The 23,273-nt window shown below is 50.9% G+C and overlaps 1 protein-coding gene across 2 annotated transcripts in view; it reads right to left on the bottom strand.

Moving 5' to 3' along the window:
• Nucleotides 1-3,176: 3,176 nt before the first annotated feature.
• Nucleotides 3,177-23,273, bottom strand: part of ACACB (acetyl-CoA carboxylase beta) — a gene marked incomplete at both ends in the record, with an annotated part of 76,370 nt that continues 56,273 nt past the window's right edge. The window contains 19 exons of one of the 2 annotated variants that reach the window (XM_084253860.1): nucleotides 3,177-3,303; nucleotides 4,000-4,136; nucleotides 4,244-4,414; nucleotides 5,034-5,197; nucleotides 6,806-6,918; nucleotides 7,281-7,458; nucleotides 8,393-8,528; nucleotides 9,023-9,119; nucleotides 11,731-11,827; nucleotides 13,484-13,604; nucleotides 15,019-15,162; nucleotides 15,947-16,057; nucleotides 16,359-16,479; nucleotides 17,310-17,407; nucleotides 17,794-18,063; nucleotides 18,159-18,281; nucleotides 20,252-20,407; nucleotides 21,199-21,402; nucleotides 22,521-22,676. In XM_084253860.1, coding sequence (XP_084109986.1) covers nucleotides 3,177-3,303; nucleotides 4,000-4,136; nucleotides 4,244-4,414; nucleotides 5,034-5,197; nucleotides 6,806-6,918; nucleotides 7,281-7,458; nucleotides 8,393-8,528; nucleotides 9,023-9,119; nucleotides 11,731-11,827; nucleotides 13,484-13,604; nucleotides 15,019-15,162; nucleotides 15,947-16,057; nucleotides 16,359-16,479; nucleotides 17,310-17,407; nucleotides 17,794-18,063; nucleotides 18,159-18,281; nucleotides 20,252-20,407; nucleotides 21,199-21,402; nucleotides 22,521-22,676 — 2,724 coding nt within the window. The remainder of the gene's footprint in view (nucleotides 3,304-3,999; nucleotides 4,137-4,243; nucleotides 4,415-5,033; nucleotides 5,198-6,805; nucleotides 6,919-7,280; nucleotides 7,459-8,392; nucleotides 8,529-9,022; nucleotides 9,120-11,730; nucleotides 11,828-13,483; nucleotides 13,605-15,018; nucleotides 15,163-15,946; nucleotides 16,058-16,358; nucleotides 16,480-17,309; nucleotides 17,408-17,793; nucleotides 18,064-18,158; nucleotides 18,282-20,251; nucleotides 20,408-21,198; nucleotides 21,403-22,520; nucleotides 22,677-23,273) is intronic. The other variant, XM_084253861.1, reaches the window with a different exon arrangement.

Below are 23,273 nucleotides of genomic sequence, written 5' to 3'. Positions count from 1 at the left end.
TTTCTTTTAAATATTTTATGTTTCCACTTTTTTTTTTAAGATTTATTTATTTATTTATACAAGCACTGGGTACAGTCAGAAGTGCGGGAGGGTGAGAGAATTCACCAGAGCCAGAACAGAACAGGCAGACTGACGAAGTACACAGCTGAGGGGAGCAGCGGGCGGCAGGAGAGGTCTGAGCGCCATGTGGGACCCTCGCCGGCAGCCGGGGATCGAACCGGCACTGCAGAGGCTGTGGGCAGCTTCGCAACCCAGGGGTCAACCGCTGCGCCACCAGGGAGACCCGTAAACTGTGCTTTGAGGGGTGTGTAGGAGTCAGCTAGGCAAAGGCCTGGGGCAGCATGGTTCTGGCAGAATAGCCTGTGCTCATCGAGAGGTGAGAGATGAATGGATAGTTCAGTCTGGCTGGTGTGTGATGATAACAGACTGGGTAGGAGATGGGTGGGGGTAAGTTCTGGAATCACATGTCAAAATAAGATGGATTGACAGCTTGAGAGAGGGCTGGATGGACAGATGGACAGATAAGAGGTATGGGTTTCCCCTGCTCCATGAAAGTGGACTGTTCCTACTTGGTATGATTTGGTAGGTTATTTTTGGGGAGTTTGAGAGCGCTCAAAAATGTTTCCAAATAAATGGTAATAGTGTTCCCAGACCCAAAAATAATCTACCAAATCATAGCAAATGGGAACAGTCCACTGTTGGAGAACAGAGAAAATCTGGGAAGCAGCTGTACACGCAGGCAAGCATGCATGATGACACCAAGTGTGGGTAGCTGGGAGTTTTCTGTGAATTAACTTTTTGGTGTTTGGAAATTTTTCATAACAAAAAGTCACCCCAAAAATGACCCTGGAGGGAAAAAGATCCATTGGCTTTTCGAACTGAGGCAGAAATAAAGTGTGTGTGCAGGGGAAAGGGAGAGAAGCTGGAAGGAGTCAAACAGAATGCCAGGTTTGGGCACCTCACATTCATAAGGTGGATAAGCCTGAGGTTTCATGCAGGAAGACAGGGTTCATCCAGAGGTTTTAGAAGTCCCCAGAATCTACCCATCCTGTGAGGGATTGGTTTCAATGATGATGTGAGGACTGGGGTTCATGAGTATCCTCGTGATGCCCTTTGGCTGAATTAGCCAGGGAAGGAAAAAAGGAGCCCATTTGGGGCAGTGTTTTCACCTTGCAGGAGAAAATCCACACAGGGGTTCCGGAAGCAAGAAGGAATACACAGTGGACTGGGTGAGGTCAGACTTCCTGGCTGTGTGACCTCTGCTCAGCTGTTAGCTCCTCTCTGAGCTAGGCTTTCTCATCTATAAAAATGAGAGCGGAGCCACATCTCAAAGGCTCATGGGAGCTGCATGGGTGAGGCCAGCATGGCAAGGAGCCAGGGACCACCATCTTGAGCCTTCCGCTTGCACCTGCCCTGCCTACGTGGGCCTCCATCTACAGTCAGTCCTCCCCAGAGTAGGGATATGCCAAGTCCCCAGAGAGAGGAAAGCTGGTGGCACAGGGAAGCTACTTCCAGCTGACTGTCAATGGGCAGAGCTTGGCCTTGGCTACCCACCCATAGCAGCCCGTGTCCATTTTGGAAATCTAGGGGAAAAGACTCTGCACCCCACCTGCAGCCTTGGGGATAATACTCCAATCAGAGCTGTGTCCGCCTGCGAGGGGAGCTGGCTTGGGAAGATGAGAACTCCAGGGAATGGTCCAGGGAGGCAGCCTGCCTCTTCGGGTCCCAGTAATAAGTCAAGGCCAAAGTGCTTCCTTCAAAAAATAATTTATTCCACATATTTCCTGGTAGGTTCCTCTGCCCCCATTCCTGGGGAGCAGTTAGTCATCAAACTGTCTCGCCCTTCAAAACCAAGGGGGCCTCCCCCACCCAGGAAACACTCAGTTCCCAAAGCAATGTGGATCCTGTCCACCCACCTTGAGGGGTCAACGGACAGTTTGTCCTGCTCCCGCCCTCCGCGGCCCCGGCACCACCTGCACTTCCAGGGCCGTCACTGCTGGTGGCAGACGAGGAGACATTCTCAGGCAACCCCGCGGTGGGGCTTCCCCGGTCGTTGGCCTCCAAGTTGGCATAACATTTGCTCTCCTCAAACTGCCCAACACAGGAGTGGGGGTAGCCAACTCCTTCCTTGGCCAACACCCTGGGGCACAGCGATGGGCCAGACCGAACGTGGGCCCGGGTGTTGCGCCGCCTTCAGAGCCCAGTTCTTGCGGGCTCTGTGCAGAGACCCCCCTGTGCAATGGTGTGGTCCCTGTGATCCAGTGCTTGGGGTCCAAAAGCTCTGCCCCCTCCGGCTTGATCCCGCCAGAGACTTCATGGCAACTGGTGAGGGGGTGACAGTGACTTCCAGGGGCTGTCCGAGGAGGGCGGCAGCAATCACAGTGGTGACACTGGTGAGCAAGCTGGCTTCCCAGGGCCTCTGTCCTCCCGGCCCTGGCCAGGGGGTCAGGCCAGGGGTCCCGGCTAGTCCTGTAGTTGGGGAGGGACTAGTCCTTGTTCTTTCTGGAGGGGACAGGCAGGCAAATGCCCCAGAGCAGTGGCCACACAGCTCTTTTGCTTTCCCGGCTCAAAAAAAGGTCTGCTAGTAAGCAAGGCCGGCCAATGGGGAGTGCCTGGGACTCATAGGTGCCCTTTGGGGAACAAAATACCATTTTCTTCTCAATATAAAATCACCCCTACTCTTTCCTGGGCAACTTGATAGAAGTGGAATAAGCATCGTTACAAAAATAGATTTTCTCCTGTCTTGTCTTTACATTTCTTTCCTTCATATACTTATTCTGCTGGGATACAGAAGATGCTAATACCAGGAGCTGGTCTCAGATTAAAAAAATAAAAGATTCCATGATCTGATATAAAAGGAGCCTAAAAGAACACCTGGGTCCCACCTGCCAGGTCCCAGAAAGCAAAAGGAAGCTGGGGTGTTTGGGTTCAATTCATTGATGCAGCAAAAATTTTGTCTCAAGAGACAAAACAAAGAGAACTTTCTGACACGGAGCAGAGGCTACTTCTGCTTGGAAGGGACACTCCTGAGCCTTTTATTGAGATAGGAGTGAGTTTTGGGCTCACAGCCCTGCAGAAATGCCCAGGATTGTTTTAAAGCAAACCCCCAAATTCCTGGGGAGAGCCTGTAGTTGGTGGATCAGCCTGTGGTCCTGGGAGAGGCGGCTGGGCTGGGGTCAGGTGGAGGCCGGGTTATCCATGGTGGACAGGAGGTGGGCCACCTGGGCCCGCTCGGCCGGGCTGATGTGCTGGCTCATGTGCATCATGCAGTCGACGGCCACGTCAGGGTTTTCTTGAATCAGGCTGCAGGGGAGGGGCAGGAGGGGGGATTCATTCCCGTCATGTAGTTCAGTGAGCCCCAGGCAGTGAGTGCCTGGAGTTACTGGGCAGGGCTGGGCCACGTGGCTGAGCAGGGACAACCCAGGGCTCCCATGTCACTTCCCAACGTGGTCACCATGCGAAGGACAGACCCCTGGGGCAGGAGGGAATGGGGCTTGGGGGCTGGGGTGCCTGGAGGAGCAACAGCTGACCTAGCTGTTACGAGCTGTGTGACCTGAGCCGTGGCACTTGCCCTGAAACTCAGCTTCATCCTCCAAAGGGGGATGTACTCCACTACCTACTTCACAGGGGACCCCAGGGGACTAGGGGGAAGCAAATCCTCCAGAAAGACTGGCAGAGAATGGGACCCAGCAGCCCAAGGCCTAGTAGTTCAGAATGTGGGTTTCCTACCAAACATGCTCTCGCTGTGACCCTGGACTAGTCACCCTACATATGCCAGCAAGAATCCTGAATCACAACCATCCCACACCCTCCTCATAGCATCCCAGGCCCTATGCTGGGGAGCAGCCGCCTCAGCACCTGTGGTTGTGCCGAGGCCGGGGAACCATGGGGTGCAGTGGATCCAGCAGCTACTCTGGGGTCAGGCAGCTGGTGGCCTATCCTGGCCCCAGCCTTGGAGGTGCCCAGCGGATGGGTAGGCACGGGTGGGCAGCCACTCACCTGCGGATGGTCTTGAGGACAGAGTCACGCTTCAGGTACTTGATATTCTCGTGGATGGCGGAGCGCAGGCCGTCCTCCACCTGCCAGTGCTGCTCCAGCCACTGCACCACCATCTGGTTGTTGTCCCACAGGTAGGCCTGGGGAGTGGCAGACGCTGCTTCAGAGAGGGACCCGCTGCTGGGTGGGCTGGCACCCTGTCCCACGGTCCCTGCTGCCCCCCACCCCCGCCCTGTCCCGGGCCCACCTTGACGGCACCCTCTGTCTCCACAAACCAGCGACGCAGCATGGACTGGATGTGCACGTGGCTCAGGTCGCTGCTGACCCGCAGGATCTCCTGCTTGACCTGGTCCTCTAGCAGGAGGCGGCGCAGGCGCCAGTACAGGAAGGTGCGGGCTGTCTTCCACTCCAGGATGTCCTGCGGACACACCCAGGTCTGAGTCTGAGTCCCTCGGGAAGGGCCAGCAGGGTGGCCCTCTGCTGGACATAGACTTTGTGATCATCCCATCTGACAGCCAGGAAGCTGTGGTTCAGGGAGGTGGGGGCACCTGCCCAGGGGAGGCAGGGCCAGGATTCACCAGGGCTCTGGACTGGCTGGCCAGAGGCAGCTGAGGCAGGCTGAGGCCAACTGGGAAGCAGCACAGGACACAGGCAGGGGTGGGAGTGGGGGAGTAGGTGACTGTGGGGTGTCTTTTTGGGGGAAGGGTTGATAGAGTGGGGATGCAATGGTCAGTGGTGGGTGAATACTGGTTCCCAAATCTGCCCTAGCAGTTAAAAACACATGCAGAGATTAGACTGCTGGTCCCCGACCTTCCCTGCTTATAGGACTCTCCTGGGGATGTGAAAAAACACCGATGCCTGCCATTTACCCCAGATATTCTGATTTAATTGGTCTGGAGAGCCACCAGGGCACTGGGGTCTTTTGAAGCTCCCCAGCTGATTCGACCCATCCTGAGGCCACATCCCCCCACTTGTTGGAAACCTGGCGACCTCAGGGTGGGTCATTCACACCCAGGTGGGCAGCTGCAGGCACTTACAGAGATGACACCCTTCTCCAGCATCCGGCCTGGGGTGTCGTGCAGGTCGGCAAACTGCACCGCCACCTGGTGGTAGATGGGCAGCAGCAGCTCCTCCCGGGCCTTCACCCGGCCCTCCAGGTCCTTGCGGTCCATGTCTGAGAGCTCCGATGATGATGCTGATCCTGCGGGCAGCATACAAGCAGGTCAGGCCTTTGCGAGGGTGGAAGTAGGGGTGCTTTTTTTTAAAGGGGGCACAAAGCACAGTTTTCAGGACAGCCTCGGCTTCAACTCTAATAGTACCCCTGAATCAAGCTGCAATTTCAGCAAGAAACTGTGCTCACAGTTGCAAGACAGCATTCAACATGCGACTTTAAATCTTCCCCCTTTGGCTAGACCCCCGCCTGTGCCAGTAGACGACCGGTTACTATTGTCAATACGTATTTTGAAATATAATGAGGGAGACTGAGACCAAATATAAGTGTGCCTCATTTTAGTGCGTGTGGCAGATACTGCTTTTTTTTTTTTTTTTTTTAAACTGAAGGTTTGAGGCAGCCCTGCCTTGAACAGGGGATAGGCTTCACTTTCCAACAGCACACGCTCACTCTGTCTCTGTGCCTCATTTAAAGTCTGTGCATTGTTGTTCTTTTTATTCACATAATGCTACTGCGCGCTTAGACTACACAACAGTGTAAACACAATATTTATATGCACTGGAAGCCAGAAACTTCACATGACTCTCTTTATTGCAGGGCTCTTCAACCGAACTTGCAATCTCTGTTGTGCTGATAGACAAATTCATTCAAATACGCAAACTAGCAAAGCTCACCCAAGAGGAAGCAGATAGCTTGAATAGTCCTATATATATTAAAGACTAGATATTATTTGGTCCTGTATGCACTATTTGTAGTTAGGAACCTTCTATCAAAGATTCAGAGAAATCAGGCATTATCTTGACACCAAATGAGGTAAAGAAATTGCACACCTACACCCACCCACCCATCCCCTCCACAGACATAGTAATAAATCTAGTGAATGATATAGTAACAAAGACTTTGCTACCTAATATGGACATTTAAAGAGAATTACATCTAAGGTCATAATCGTGAAACAAAGCCATCCCTCAAAATTGATAAAATAAAAAAAAAACTTATCTCTGGAAACTCTAAAGTGACATTTTGCTACCAAGATTTTGAAGTTCCTTATCAGCCCTAAATACCTCAATTGTCATGCCTTGTGTGTGCTGAGAGGAATTCACTGTTGTATAAATATTTTAATGCTAACGGGGTGAACGTTTAAAATATCTCACAGTTCTTACAGCTGTGTTTGCTTGGTATGCATTTATTTTTTATTTATTTTTTTTTTAAGTATTTTTTTTTAAATTTTTTTTTTTTTATAGAGGCATGCTTTATTTATTTGTTTGCTGGTTTGTTTGTTTGTTTTGTTCATACATGCACTGGGTACAGTCAGAAGCGCGGGAGGGTGAGAGAATTCACCAGAGCCAGAGCGGGGAGCAGAGCAGGCAGAAGGACCAAAGTACACTGCTGAGGGGAGCAGCGGGCGGCAGGAGAGGTCTGCACGCCATGCGGGACCCTCCTCTGGTGGCCGGGGAGCAGCCGGGGATCGAACCGGCGCCGCAGAGGCCGCGCGCAGTTTCGCAACCCAGCGCTCAACCGCTGCGCCACCGGGGAGGCCCTTGGTATGCATTTATTTGTAACACACTGGAGCTCCCCAGGATGGAGAGGCTGGTCTCATTTGACCCCTGAGAGGTGATACTATTTGGACCTTCTCACCTAGCTGTTCCACGAGCTTCTTGTAAACTGGGTCGATCCTTCTCATGGCCTTCATCAGGTCTTTCTTTCGGAACTTAATCTCCACTGTTCCCTCAGGCTCCAGAACACCCCCCCTAAAACAAAGAAGAGGCAGGGGTGGGGTTGGTGAGGTATCTCCCAACAAGCAATAGCCAGGAAATGTGGGGTAGAGGCAAGAGAGCCAGGAAATCTGGGATTCAGTTATCAGCTCTTTCACAGACTCACTGTGTAACCTTGGACAAGTCACTGGCCCTCTAGTCATCTGGTTCTGTATACATCACGAGAGGGACTGAATCAACTTTTTAAAAGTGGATGCTCATCTCAGATTAGTAAAACTGTAGGCTCTCTATCCTTCACCACACCCCTATAACCCCGGTCAGTGGCTCAAAGTTGAGGGGGCCTCAGGATTGGGAGTGAGAACAAGAAAGGCTAAGCCAGATGAGGGGGAGACACACACCTGCTCTCTTTGTCTGCATACATCTCGATGCACAGGGGGTTGATGGTGGAGTCCACCACCACCCAGGAGCCACCCCGGAGCTCCGCATAGGGTGGGATATAGATCAGGATGGGTTGCTTGTACTGCCTCAGGCCATCCACAATGTAGGCTCCGAACTTCAGCACCTGGTCGTACATGTCTGAAAAGCAAAGCAGCCACCAGAGAGTCCACCAGTGACTTTATACCCAGCACGCGCCCATGCAAACCCCACAGTCTTCATGTCCTGGGTCCCGAGAGCGTGCTCAGCTGGGAGCCTTCCCAGCACCGAGGAAAGAGGACTGGGCTGTGAGGCAGGAGCCAGTCTGGGCTCCGACCATTCCCTAAGTGTCTGTGTGACCTTGGACAAGTGACCGTCCCTGCCTGGGCCTCAGCGTCATAGCGCACAAGCAATCTCAAAGATTCCTTCCAGCTCTGACTCTGAGATGCCATCACTCATGACTGCACCCACCCTACTGTTCCTACCTCACAAACCTTCCCCTCCCAGCAACACCACGGCCCTTCCCTCCGGCCCAGAGGCAGTGTGCCCCTCATTTTCCACCAAGACGCAACCCTCCAAGCACCGGACACCCTTGGTGGTAACAATAAAGGAAAATCAACCACGATCACACGAGAGCTAATGCCAGCAGCACACGAATGGCTCATAGAATCCTTCCCTCGGTCCTCTGAGGCCTGTTTGGTAGCCTTAATCCCTTCACAAAGGAGGGAAACTGAGGCTGGGAGAGGTCACCTGGCTAACAAGGGTCCCCACAGAGGGCCAGCCTCTTGAAATGTGCTAGGCAGCTTGAGTAGCACTTGGACGAGGTCAGGTCACAGCAGCCTCTAGGAAGGCAGGGCACGTGCGCCCTCTCGTCTCACCATAGGGAGGTGGCCACATGGGAACCGGCTGTGTCCTGGGGTGCCCCTGCTCTCCCTGCCCCTTGTGATGTGACCTCCAGCAAGTCACCCCAGGAGCCCTCAGTTCCTCTTTTATAAAATGTGCCATTACCTGAACTCCTGGCTGTTGGGAGCTCAGCTAAGACAGTGGGATCCTATATTTGCCTGAAGCTTCAGGCACCATGGAGAGGTGGCCTTACCTTTCATGCCACCAGAGAAGCCCCTCCAGTTGGCAAAGATCATCAAGGGTAACTTCTCGCGGTTGAAATCCTTAATGGCCTGGGCTGTCTTGTAGGCTGAATCTGGGAACCACACCTGGCCTGCCTGCTGGATTATCTGGAACACAGAGCCACCCGGGTCAGATCCTCTCTGCAAAGTGGCTCAGGACACGAGGGCAGTTTCCCGAGTCCAGCACTGGCATTGGCACCAACATGGAGCCAGGGCTCGGCTACTACTCGCCTTGCTGGACCTCGCACAGCAGCCCCCGGAGGTTCCAGTTGCCCCATGTACAGGTTCATGGTGCCAATGGTGGAATCAGCCACAAAGCCAGGCCTAGGAACTGCCCTAGGACTTCTGAGCTCCTCTCAGCATGCGTCATGTTCCCCCCCACAACAGTGACAGGGCCCAGGGCATGAGATGGGAGGCATTTCCAGGAACCTCTATCATCCTCTGAGGAAGAAGCATTCCACAGAGAGTGCTGCAAAATGGGTACCGAGCCCATAGAGCCAAGGACCCCCTGACTCTGCATCTAAGGCAGTCAGGCAGCCACCAAGGCACACTCTCGAGAGCTGAGTCTGCTGAAACAGCAGCCCAGAAACCCTTCCTCTCACCTTGGCCTCAGAATCCAGGTTGGCAGGGTCTGCGGGCACAGCCACCTCCACTGTCCGTGTCTCCACAGCGATCACTCCAACAGGGATCCCCCCCAGCCTGCAAGGTGGGGCACAGGTGAGCCAAGTGCTGACAGCACCACCAGGTGGATTTGGGTCCAGTAGAGGCCACTTAGCCCTGGCTGACATTCTATGGGTTTTCTGGGAATGGGTAGCCATGGCTGGACTGGGGGTATACAGAGGACACCCCACTTTCACTCTGGCAGGTAATTTTACTAGAAGGCAAAGAAGCAGCTCCAAAGCATTTAGGCCTCACACATTACAGGCTGGAAAGGTACTGTCAGTGCTCTTGTTGGGGTGCTAGATTTTGTGGGTGGGGAGGGTTAAGCCAGGTCAGTCCACTAGAACTTTCCATGATAGTCATGTTCTACAACTACATTGGCCAATATGACAGCCCTGAACAGTATGTGCCTGTTGAGCACTTGAAACATGGTGAGTATGTCTAAGGAACTGAACATGTATCCTCTCATTTTAATTCATTAACATTCAATTGTCATATGCAGCCAGCAGCTACCACAATGGACAGCACAGATCTAGAGGCCAAGTCACAGCTGGAAAGGGTCAAGGGATGTGAAAGCTGAAAGAGATTTAGCTTAGGGGAAGCCATGATGGCAGAAACCACCCCTGCTTGCTATGGGCTGGCCCATGTTGTGTGCATCAGTGGATTATTCTCATTTAGTCATTCAACAACCCTACAGAACTGGGGGATACGGAAGAGCAGACTTTACATAAAGAAAAGGCTGCTATGTGAAAGAAGGAATAGATTTAATCTCAGTTTTATTTTTTTCTTATAAAATGATTCTTTCTTTTTTTTTTAAATAATAAATTTTATTTTTATATTCCCCATACAATTGCAACCCCCCCATTCTGACCCCAATCCCTCCCCTCCCGCCCCCCACCCCCTAAAAAGTGTCTCTGGTTCATAGTTTTTTGTTGATTTTGATTTTCACTTTCTTATAGTTATTCATTTTCCTGGTCCCTTATTTAAGTTTTCTAGATTCCTGCTATGAGTGAGACCTTCCGGTATTTTTCTTTTTCTTTCTGGCTTATCTCGCTGAGCATGATCCCTTCCAGCGCCATCCATGTTGCTGCATCTTACAGCAGTGAGAATGGCACATATTAAAAAAAACTAGCAACAACAAATGTTGGTGAGGTTGTGGAGAAAAAGGAACTCTCCTGCACTGTTGGTGGGAGTGCAAACTGGTCCAACCACTGTGGAGAGCTGTGTGGAGATTCCTCGACCTGCTAAACATAGAGCTTCCATAGGATCCAGCAATTCCACTCCTAGGTATTTACCCAAAGGACACAGAAACATCAATTCCAAAGAACACCTGCACCCCTATGTTTATAGCAGCTCTATTTACAATAGCTAAGCTTTGGAAACAGCCCAAATGCCCAAAAATAGATGACTGGATCAAGAAGATGTGGTACATATATACCATGGACTATTACTCAGCATTCAAAAAAGATAATCTCAGTTTTAAAATAGCTTTTATTTATTTTTTACCCAGTTTCTCGGTTTATTGTAGCCTAGAGTGCTGCTGTGCCGCTTTCTCAGTTCATCCGTCTCTGATGCAAAAAGTGCCTTTAAGTGACAACGCTGGGACACACATCTTTAATGACCCCATTTTTCTAAATTATGCTTACAAATTAAGCACAAGTGTGGATTTCAGAATCATCCCTCCAAGAGTCTCTTTATTCTGTGATGAGAGAGCTGTATAGAGCCTATGACTTGGCTCTAACGTGCTCCACCCTCTTGCTGTCAGTTTGGATCTCACAGAAAGTGGGATGCTTATATTATATTATCTGTACTTCTACAGAAAATATGTTTTAAAAACTAATGCTTGAGGAGAAATGGCTCAGGGCAGACAGAGGCTCAGCTGCACTGAGGTTCCTAACAATAGTGACAGTGACAATCGCCTTAACCACATGTCAACACTCATCACCTTGTAAGTGTCTGACATATATTATCACTTCTACTCCTCACAACAATCCCTTGGGGATAAATCATCACCCCTACTTTACACATGAGGATGCGAAGGTCCAGAGCACACTTGACCTCAGGTTTGATGTGGCAGCTAGGACTTGCAGCAATTACCTCATGCCAGGACTCTGAGGGGTCAACTCTGAGGCTGCTGCTGTGACCTTCACAACAGGAGGAACTTTCGGGCAGAAGGAGCTGTCCACAGAGGTGGAGGAGTGAGCTGCTCGGCTCTGAAAGCTTTGAGCATCTGAGCATCCCGCCCATTGTGCACACACCAGCTTCCACTGCTTGCACCCCTGCTGAAATGGGGGTCACAGTTGTATGTGCAGTTTTTTGGGGTGACACACAAATTCTGATCCCCAAAGAGATACAAGGCTGCTGGGGCTAGGAAGCCCTGCCACAGGAGTGGACACCAGGGGTAGGGGTGCCAGCCCCCAGCCAGAAGTTGGTTGAGGGGGCTTCTATGGCCACAGACGCATCTAGGTTTTATGACGTTCATCTTCCAGAAAACCATGTCCCAAATTGCTTTTCCTTTCAGAAAATCCTGAGGCCAAGAAGAAAGTGTTCCTAGGGGTGATCTGGAAGGAAAGACTTTCCAGCCCAGTACCTGGGGGTCCCAAGATCTGGTAGGTCAGGTGCATGCAGCAGGCCCCGTCCTCAGGCTTACCTTGCTCGCCCTGTCACCACGGTCTGGGCCCAGGGTGCCATGATTTCCTTGAAGCTGCCCTGGTCAAAGAACCCGCTCTGCCAGGATCCCTTCAGAGCTGTGGGCAGAAGGACAGAAGGCCAGGTCAGGGGGCTGGGTTGATGAGGGTTTCTGGGCCACCTGGGAGGGCATATTGCCCCATAGTCTAAGATAACCTGACCTGTCAGCTCAAAAGCCGCTTTCCTGGGAAAATTGCACTACCCTACACCCCAGTCAAAACAACCATACCAAAAACAAAGAAGAAAAGGCAAAACCCAGGGCAGCAAGAAACACACCAAGTCAGGAACTCAATCCACATGGAACCTCCAAATACATGGGTTCCCATCAAACACACCAGAATCCTGACAAGAGCCTCTGCCTCCCTTGGTGGCAAGGGGAGCAGATGGACACCTGGGAAGGTGGGGCTGCAGGAAGAGGTGGCCCGCCTGGGGAAAGTCATTCCTGACCTGGCTGGCTGCCTGCCACTTAACAGCCACTTAATTTCATTTCCCAGAGAGAAAGAGAGAATATGAGGACGTCAGCTGCAGCTGTCCCTGGAGGAAATGGAGCCTTCAGTTCCTAGCATGGTGGAAGCGACCATCCTGCAGACAAGAAGGGCCAGGCCGCCTGAGGGTCTCAAGTTGCAGGAGCGGCTGGCTCCTGGGACTGAAGCAGCCCAACTTCAATGTCAGGGCTGGTCCGACAAGATGGAGAAAACTGTCAAGATCAAACCAGCACCTTCATGGTCACAGGCAAGAAAGCCCACGAGAAATGGGAGACAGAGAAGCCACAGGGCCACCCTGGAGGGCAGAGTCTGGCATGGTCCTGGCAGCCACCTCTACTGCACCATGTGGCTGGATGAAAAGGCTGAGGCTAACGGTGGTTGGTAGCACGTGAAATTCTAGCCTAGGGATTACAGTAACAGGGGTAGCTCAGCTTTCCTGTTCTGTTTGCTCAGAATATAACCATACACCTCCAGGAGGCAAGCCAGCCCCTTTCAGAGAGAGACAGAGGGGAGATACTGCCAGTGTGTGGATGTGCATGTGTGCGTGGATGTAGAACAAGCTAACCTGCCCATCCCAGGTGAACTCACTTATGATTTACACGAGCACCCTTGAAAAGGGTTAGCCAGATAGAAAAGGATGAAGGAAACAGAGAGGCAGTCTTCCATGTGAAGTTTCGACACTGGATTTTCCACATATGCAATCATGGTGTACTTTAGAAAAGGAAGCCGTGGGGCCTCCCTGGTGGCGCAGGCGGTTGAACGCAGCACTGTGAAGCTGTCCAGTCTCTGCAGTGCGGGTTTGATCCTGGTCGGCCAGGGAGATACATACATGGCGTGGCAGATCTCTCCTGTCTCACCCGCTGTTCCCCTCAGCAGAATATTTCTGTCGGTCTGCCTGTTCTGTTCCTCGCTCTGTCTCTGATGAATCCTCTCACCTTCCCACACCTCTGGCCTGTACCCTGGTTCTTATATAAATAAAAATAAATCTTTTTTAAAAAAAAGAGGAAGCCATGGCCTCTGCTGCACCTCTGTCAACTCCAGACCAGAGGCTGTTTCCATCCTTTCTTGTCAATAGTTCAGGAAAAGCAAAGAGTTACTGCCCCTGAAATTTATCTCAAGTGTACCTGTCTGAGATGAGTGACCATCAGCACTTCCACCTAATGTTCTTCTGTCCAGGACCAGACAAGAAACCCAAGACCCAAGCATCAGGCAAAATGCATTACAACTTACTTGGGTGAGGTCTTCCTGAAAGCATCCATCGGGGGTCGTAGGGAGCTCTGGATGGGATGAATTCAATTTCTCTGTCAATGGGGTCAGTGGGTGTGGTGATAGGGACTGGACTGTGGTTATCCTAGGAAAGAAAAACCAGGTCTCCAACTCAGTCTCCCTTGCCATCAATAGTGCCTGTGATCTGCTCCTTGCCCAGCCTCTTCTGACTACTATGCCTGGATACAGCAGTAACCCCTCTCTAGGATTTCTAAAGCCACCGTTCTGGTTGAAAAATGTCAGACAAGGACTGGCCATCCCAGAGAGTCTCTTGAAATCTAGTTTATGGACTCCTGGACTCACTTCAGGGTGCAGATAGACTCCATGATGCTAGGAAGTAAAAAGAAGGCACAAAGGCATTGTTACAGCTACACAAAGCCAGATTAAGAGGGAAAGTGGGGGAAAGAGGCTGGCTGCAGACAGTGATGAGCTGGCAGGCAATGGGAAAACCCACCGCAAGGGAGTGGGAACGGACATTTATGATATTTAGACTTGGGGTTCTTTTTTTTTTTAATATTTATTTATTTATTTATACAAGCACTGGGTACAGTCAGAAGCGCAGGAGGGTGAGAGAATTCACCAGAGCCGGAGCAGGGAACAGAGCAGGCAGACCAACGAAGTACACTGCTGAGCGGAGCAGCGGGCGGCAGGAGAGGTCTGCGCACCATGTAGGACCCTCCTCCGGTGGCCGGGGAGCAGCCAGGGATTGAACCGGCGCTGCAGAGGCTGCGGACAGCTTCGCAGCCCAGCGCTCAACCACTGCGCCACCAGGGGAGGCCCTGGACTTGGGGTTCTTGACAGAGATGTAAGATAATCTGGTCTCTGGAAACTACCTTTTAGAAATAATTATCATGAAGACCGACAGCCTCTCTCACTGCACAGACCGTGTGAGTCAAGTTAATCAAGAACCATGTTCGTTAGTTTCTCTTCTTAAGCTGCTGGTCAGTAGATGCCCCGTGAGCCAGAGAGGATGAGCATCACCCTCACTGAGCAGTCAAAAAAAGGACTCAAGCATCACGTAGGTGACACCTTGTTAAAGAAGCCCGGCCCGAGGCAGCTAACGTCCACATTCATGAGTAGCATCCGGACTATCACTCCACTTGCTCATAATGAAAACACCACAGGGGAGTGCCAGTTATGTCACCTTACAGATGAGAAACCAAGGCTCAAAAGATTAAGAGACTCCCTAGGAGACACTGCTACTGAGGAGGAAGCCAGAGATCAAAGCCAGGCCAACCACAAAGCTTGAGGGATCACTATGGTCAAGAGGCAAATCACCCCTTCCTAAAGGCTCCACCAATCATATCCTGATGACTGAATTTTCTAAAAAGTAAAGTACAGCTGTGCGGGGCTGGGTGTCAGTAAGAGACGAGGAAAGAAAAATGAACCCCAGCGACCTATGCATTGCTCCCTGCTCCCTACCCTACCAGCCCACACTGCAAATGAACTTGGTGGCAGAAGTTGCTGGGATTGTGTGCGTTGGGGGGGGGGCAATGCACCTTTGGCATGTAGGACAGCCACTCCAGGATGGTGTAGACGCCCTCGAAGTCATCTGGTACGGTGATGTGGGAGACGCCGTTGTAATGCATGATCTGCACTCCACCCAGCTGGTTGTTGGACGTGTAGACCTCTCTGCCCAGGACCTGCTCTGACACAGCATGGTTAGCAAGGTCCTGCCTGGCCCGGGCCTTCTGCCACTTGGAAATCACCTCCTGGGTGCTGCTCAGCCCAGGTGGCGCATAAGCGTGGCTGGGGAGCTTTCAGAAACCCTGCGGTTGGGCTGCACCCAGACCCATGACATTAGGATCTTTGCTTTCTTTTGCTATTATAGATAATTCCAATGTGCAGCCCAATTTGAAAATCAGTGATCCAGCAAAGTCCCCCAGGTGTTTCTGATGCAGCAGGTCTGCAGTGGGGCCTGAGAACATACACTGCTGGCAAGTTCCCAGGTGCCGCTGCTGCGGCTGGCTCAGACTTTTGAGACCCTGGGTGGGGTGGGGGTGGGGGGAAGATCTTAGCAGATATCATATGACACAAGCTTTAGAACACATTTCCATACAGTGAAAAAGAACACCAAGTAGCACATTCACTAAGTGTCTACCACGAAAAGACAGGAGAGGGAAACAGTAGACCAAATTACATTCGGAGCAACAGTCCTTTTTCTTTGGTCTTTTTAAAATTTTCTGCAATGTGCAATGCCATCTTAATACATTTGTAATTGAATGATTTAAATTTACTTAAAAAATGTAATGCAGAAAGTTAGTTCTATCAAAAGAGCTTAACATATAGATAGATGTATATACACACACATGCTGCAAACTGGATAAATAGTTCTCACATAGTAGGACTGAAACAGGTTTTCTGTTGAGGAACCCACCCCCGCCAATCAGGAGACAATGGGAATGTTAAATGACCCCTGGCCCGCACCTTGTTGAGAGCACTGGCTCCTGTGAGGATGATGTGGGAGTTTTCCACCTGGATCACCCGCTGGCCCAGCCTCACCAGGTAGGCCCCGATCCCAAGGGCTCGGCAGGTCACCTGGGGAGACAGGATCCTTTCTGAATTCCCGAGGATAGCCCAGGAACCCGCTGGGCACACATGGAAGTCAGAGCTTGGCCATGGCAATTGATTCGGGGCCAAACAACAAAGGCAAAAAGCCTGATCCTCAGGCTCGCCTGGCCTTGGCCTCCTGTCCAAGAAGTGTTTCGAAGAAGTGTTTAAAGATAGAGCAGACAATGGCTCATTACAAAGGGCTCATTATCTCTTTACTTTTGTAACTATTTTGAAGTTTCATAATATAAAAGGTTGAGGTATAAAAGAAAAACTAGGGGAAACTCACCAAGCTGATAGTGACGATCTCTTCATACGCCAGGGAAGACTCCCCCGCAATCATGCCTGAGCCCCTCAGATTCTCCACGCCCAGGCCATCATCCTTCCCAATGATATCCGTGACCACATACCTTCAAGAACCAAAGACTGAGGTCTAGTCGAGAAAAATCCAAGAGGGATGCATAGCCCAAGACCAAAGGCAGAAGGAAGAGAAAGGTGAGGGTAGGAAGGTGACAGCAGGTAGAGGCAAAAGGAAAGCAGGGGTCTAGGGCTTTCATGATTGGCCCAAAAGTTGCCAGAAAGGCAGGTATGGCACCCCCATTTGTCACCTTCCAACCACAGACGTCTGTTTGGAGGCTGTCTTATTGAAATGTCACCCCACCTAGCATTCCTCCAAAGCAACCTAGGATCCTGTTAGATCACATTAAACACAGTGTTTCTCAAGCTAACTTGGTCATGGAAAATTTTCTCTCTACCTCTCACTCCTCATATCACCAAGTAACCAGAAAACTTAGCCTAGGAAATTCTGATTTACTCACTAAAAAAAACAAAAACAAAAACAAAAAAAAGGCAATATTCCCTGGAAAAGATAATCTTTGGCATTCTTACCAGGCAGAGCCCTCACCCTGCCCACACCTGCACAGCTTGCCAAATGACAGTGGCATCACTTTGGCTAATTCGGAGATAGGCTGTGAGCCTGCAGCTTCTGGGACATGGTGGGGGGAGAACCTAACTCTGGTTTTGTGCAAGGGGTGACTCATTATGGACTGACAAGGATGGGCTCACCCTGGCCAACACCCCAGGTGTCTAAGTCACCTGTGCCCACCATGGAGGGCCACAGGGCAGCGCCACCATCCCACTTAAAAAGATCATCCCAAGCCCAGAGACAGAGACCATTCCCCATTCACTGCTGAAATTCCCTGCAGGGGAAATGAGTTCCCCCGCCCGGTGAGTTCTTTACCTGGACTCTCCTCCTTCCTCGATGTGTGTACAGTGGATGGAGTTCAGAGAGCTGATTTTGGTGTAGTCTTGAGGGGTCAGGTAGAGGTATTTAAATCCCTTAAGAAAAAAACAGACTTCAGTGAGGTTCTGAGTCTAACCCCTGCTTTTTAAAAATGTCATGTTAGCAAACGGCATGTTTACCACAGCATGTTAGGAACCTGTTACCTTGATGGATGTTAACACCGCTGAGTCACAGGTGGAAACTGGAGGTTTGTGCTGTGGGAAACGCTAGCCACTCGTCCTCACCACACAACCTCACGGGTTTGCCCTGACCCAGGGTTTCTCAATTAGTTTCCTAATTACCACCCTCTCCTAGGATGCCCGTTTATGTGCTGTATGTGTATCTGTGTTGAAGAAATAAAACGTAGGATTCTTTCTACCCCCACCCCAAAATACAATGCTAGGTAAGGGGAATCACACCCCTCCCTGGTGCTGTGACGTACTTTGAGGGGGTCTTCTGGGTCCACCCAGGCCACCTGGAACATGTGTTTGATCTCCTCCGCGAGGCCAATGCGGGCCCCACTGTTGGCTGCGAGGTAGATTCTGGGGATGCCCTCTGCCCGGGCCATCTGCGATGCCCGCACATACAGAAGGTCTTCCCCGGGGCCGAAGGACCCGATGCGGAAGGTGATGTCGTTGCTGATGACGATCACGTCTCGCCCTTCTGGATATTCTTGGGTCTTAAACCTCATTTTGAAGGCCACCATGCCCACCTGGGGAGGAGGCGGGCACACGGGAGAAGGGGTTCGTTCTCTCAGGTGGGGAGTTTGGGGAAGGGCCATTCCAGCTCGGCTGGCTGTGTTCTCACCTCATTTCCTCCGGGAAGCCGGTTCATCTCCACCAGCTGGCCCTGTGGGTCCAGCACCAGCTCTGTGTACGTCAAGATGTCTTTGGGGTACTGGTCTGGGGAGCCCCACAGTTTAAAGAGAGCCTGGAGAGAGGGAAGGAAAGAAAAACCTGAAGTCATCAGTAGGGAGGTATATTTTCTAGTTCTGTTTCTTTTATCAATTATTAAAAGTGCACAAAAATTCAGGATAATAAATATATGAGCTCTCATCTCATGTTTTTGTCAAATCACAATTTTTTTTCATAGATGCTTAAGTGTGGTGAAGCTCCTGGTGTACCCCTCCCAACCCACTCCCAGCCTCCTTCCCACCAACCCCCAGGTACCCATCTTCCTGAATTTGCTCTCTCTGCATGCTGCTGTGTTTTAATTTCACCCTATATACATCCATTAAAAAAATAAAATGTTGGGGCCTCCCTGGTGGCGCAGGGGTTAAAGTCAGCACTATCAGGCTATCTGCAGCCACTGCAGCATAGTTTGATCCCTGGCCAGGGAGCGACATGGCACAGCAGATCTCTCCTGTCTCACCCGATGCTCCCCTCAGCAGTGCATTTCAGTAAGGGAATTCTTATAGGGGAATTCTCTGTTCCTTGAAAGTTTACAAAAACTGTTATAAAGTCACCAGAACCCAATTTTAGTGGTTAGATTTTTTTAAATTATTATTTCAATACTTATAATGCTTATAATCTATTTAGATGTTTCACTTATGCTTGTGTCAGCTTTGATAAGATATGCTTTTCTAGGAAATTTTCCATTTTAAGTTTTCAGATTATGGGTTTCCTAAAATATTCTGCTTCCTTATCTAAATGAAAGGGGACAAGCAGCTCTTTCTGAGACAAGCAGCGCTTGTGTCTATGCAAATGTCCTTTATTCGTCTCTCCCTTTTTTTTAAATAATAAACCTGCCCTTTCGGATGTTAAAAAAAAAAAAAGAAAAGAAAAGAAAGGAAACGAACTTACTCCTAATTTGTCTGTTTCTTGTCCTGTGGCCCTTGAGTTCAGAGGACACAGACAATGACGTTCTTAGTCATAAAAGCTCCCATTTATTAAGCACCGACTAAATACATATATTTCTTATAACAACTTGCAAGATGAGTATTATTATTATCCTCGCTTTACAGAAGAGAAACTGAGACCCAGAGAGGTGAAGGGACTTGCCCAGGGACAGATATAAAGCACAGGGAGACCCAGGAGACAAGCCCAGGTCTGGGGGACCCTAGACAGCAGCTTTTCCTACTATTCTGCAGCTCCTATGCTGAAGCCCACTGTCACCTTCTTGTCTACAGTGGAAGGTCCACGACCTGTTTCATAAACATCATTCACCAGCAAGGGACAGGGATGTAAACAGCCCTCCAATGCCAGTGTGTTCAGTCTCCTTCAAAGGCCCTACCATGTTTGAAAAACAAACAAACAAACAAACAAACAAACAGCTGGCCTCCCCTGGTGGCGCAGCAGTTGAGCGCTGGGCTGTGAAGCTGCCCGCAGCCTCTGCAGCACCGGTTCGATCCCCGGCCACCAGCAAGGGTCCCACATGGCGCGGCAGACCTCTCCTGCTGTGTCCACTGCTCCCCTTAGCAGTGTACTTCATCAGTCTACCTGTTCTGTTCCCCGCTCTGGCTCTGGTGAATTCTCTCACCCTCCCACGCTTCTGACTGTACCCAGTGCTTGTATAAATAAATTAATTAATTTTTAAAAAAAACAACCAAAGGCATAGAAAAGGCAGTTGAAGGAAATATACTAAACTGTTATTGTAGTCATCAATGGCAGAGAGATTAATTACACATGGGAGAAATTTCATTTGCTTACTCCTACTTTTTTGTATTTCCCAAGTCTACCTTAATAATCTTCCCAATTTTCTTTATTTTCCTATATTTCTATACCATTATTGGAATAAAATCTGGTTTGTTTAGAAAAAAATACCAGGAACTCATCCCCAGTATTAATTTCTCTCTTGACGAGGACCTAGTTCTGTAGCCGGGGCCGGGGGGCGGGGGCGTGCAGTGCTGGCGGCCCCCAGAGAGGACCCAGGTGGTGGTGCACCTGAGCTGCTGGACTTGCCTGCCTGAACATCTCCGGGAAGTCGTACACGTAGGTGGTCCCCAAGGACTGGGCCTGGAACCGCTTGGCCTGCAGCAGGTCCTTGGTGACGTAGGGAGTGTTGATCAACATCCCGTGCTGGGGCCCCTGCTTGTTGCCAAAGGAGTGAAACATGATCTGGACCAGAAGGAAAGAAAGACAGACAGTAAGGAAGACCAGCCTCAGAGAAGCAGTCTCCAGCCCCAGTGATTTCTCCCCTCGCCTCAGTGAAAACGCCACGGTGGCGGGTGGGGGAGGCAAGCAGGTCTCATCACACAGCCGAGTGCCAATCTCTTCCCCTTTGCCACGGTGGTCCACCAGCACCAGGGGCGAGTGTGGTGACGTGGCTCCAAAAATGTATTAGAGTACAACACACCCAAACAAGACTGGGCGTGAAAGTTGACGAAATCTGAATGAAGTCTGCATTTGAGTGAGCGCGACTGTACCAGTGTAAAATTTCCTGTTTCCACAAGGTCCTGAGTTATGTAAGATGCAATCACTGCACACTGTTACTATTTTTTTTTTCTCTCTACTATTTTTGCAGCTTCTAGAGAGTCTTTCAAAATAAAACGACATGTGACTGCCAGTAGGAAATTTAATTCTCTTTTTCAAAGTCTGTTCTTAAAACCTGATTGGGGTAAATATCCATTTCCCTCAGTGAACCAATCTGAGAAATTGATTATAATCAACCACGCTACTCCACATTTTATCTCAAATGTAGTCCTAGAATGGATTAAACTTTGCATGCATCCTCCCTGGGAGATTGCGCTGGGATTTGGAAGCTAACATGTTTATCATAAAACGCAGAGGAGCGACCCCACCCCAACACAGCAGGTGACATGGGCACCGTCATCCCTTAAACCTATGGCTTGCTCTCCCCAGCAGCGGGCCTCCCTTGGACCTGTGCTTGGGGGCCCGCCCCGCCTTACATTTCCGGATCTGGGGTCAGTCACTTCTTCGTAGAGGCTGATGTCCAGGTAGTAGCCTGACTCGTTGGTGATGAAGAGGCGGATGGGGATAGCATTGCCGGCTGTGGACTGGCGGATGTTGATCTTGACCTCGGCCTGCAGCACACGGAGCTTCCACAAGCGGCTGCCGTAGCGCATGACCATGGAGCGCACTGACTCCTCGATCTGCCCCATCACAGCGAATGCAATTTCAGAGCCTGCTCTGCACATACCTGCTGTCATCCTGGCACTTAGAATAGTGACACAAGCTACCTACTGCATACAAAATGGCTGGGACAGGGCCTCCCTGGTGGCGCAGGGGTTAAAGACAGCACTATCAAGCTGTCGCCAGCCACTACAGCAGGAGTTGGATCCCCGGCTGGCCAGGGAGGTGACCTACATGGCATAGCAGACCTCTCCTGTCTCCCCGCTGCTCCCCTCAGCAATGTATTTCAGTAGATCTGCCTGTTCTGCTCCCCACTCTGTCTCTGGTGAATCCTCTCACTCCGCCCCCACCCCACCTCTAGCTTATACCCCAGTTCTTGCATGCATAAATAAATAAATCTTAAAAACAAAAAACAAAAAACAAAATGCCTGGGACATAGTATGTATCCCACAACTATTCTCTAATGATAACCAAAGGCATCTAAAGCTCACTGTGTCATTCCAGCCTCAGTTTCTCGGAGAGGTGAGGTTCATATCTCTCTTTACAGATGAGGGAAGTGAGGCTGGTATATGAGAGCGAGTGCCTCCACGTAACACCATTTCTCTCTCCCACACATCTTAAGCATTTTCATCTCTGGGAACTACATGCTCTGGTGGAGTTGGGGTATCCACATGGGGCATCTGCACCCACAGACGCCAAGCTGATGTACCAGGACTTTATCCCAGAATCACTACCATGCACTCTCTCTCTCTTGTGAAGACCCAGCCAATGGAGAAGGCCCAGGTTCTCACTCCCCTTCCACCCACACACCCAGGTTCTCACTCCCCTCCCACCCACCCACAGGGCCTAGAATCAGGAGGGGACATTTTGTTTTGCAGCATCTGCACTGCCCTGAGGGCAGCGTGGCTGTGAAGGGTGAATACCAGAGCACTGTCTCATGGGCAGTGGCTAAAACGTGCTCTGGAAATAAACCATGGAAGGTTATTCTCCACCTGAGCACCTGGGCTCCAACAGGCACATGCCCGTCCTGTAAGTCAGGTCGCGGGTGCCAGGAGGTACAGCCCACAGCAGCAGGTCACAGAGTGCCCCGGGGCCCTGTGAAGTGACACCCAGAGCCCGGCAAGAGCCCTGGTGAGACCTTGGAGGGGTCCATGATGACGGTGGGCACGAAGTTGAGGAAGATGTGGTTGCAGTCGGTGCGCACGCTGGTGTTGTTGAACGCCACTTCCAGCTCATCCATGGCTTCCAGCAGTAGCCGCTCACCCTCGTTCTGCAGGTACTCAAAGGACGCTTCCTGCCAAGGAGGAAGAGCAGCCGCTGAGGCGGGAGGCAGAACCCACCCCCTCTGTTCAGTGTCTCTCCCCACCCCACCACCCGCCTGGGCATGCCAGCCGAGGATGGTAGAGCCTGCCAGAGGCAAAGGGACAGCAAAGGCTGTCTGGGGTATTCACCGTGTCCTCTACTTTCCATGTTACGCTTTGACATCTGTAGCCCGGTGGACCCTGGAGGGGCGGCCCCTCCCAGAAACAGTAAGTGACCCTCCCATGAACACACTTTCCAATGCAAACTGGCCACCCCAGAGCACACGTCTTCTGTCTAAGGCTTACAGGCTCTAGGCCCTATCCGCACAATCCGCCCACCTGCCCTAAGCACCGCAGTGCCAAGTACCAGCCAACTAGAGATGGCACCTGTGCTCCAGAGCTGGCTGGAATCGCTCCAGCCACCCCTCCTAAGCCTGCTTACCCTGCCTCATCCATTCCTTCCCACAGAAGCCACAATAAAGGCTCTTGTCCAGTGTCCCCCTCTTCCTTTGCTTCTGGGGGCACCCTGGTGCTTCCTCTGTGATAGGGCATGTGCCCTCCTCTTGGGCACTGTGCGTACTGACCTCTCC

The sequence above is a fragment of the Talpa europaea genome (genome assembly GCF_964194135.1).
Source record: "Talpa europaea genome assembly, chromosome: 14".
Taxonomy (NCBI): Eukaryota; Metazoa; Chordata; class Mammalia; order Eulipotyphla; family Talpidae; genus Talpa; species Talpa europaea.
The sequence above is the reverse complement of the archived record's forward strand: the minus strand, read 5'-3'. Positions and strand labels throughout refer to the sequence as shown.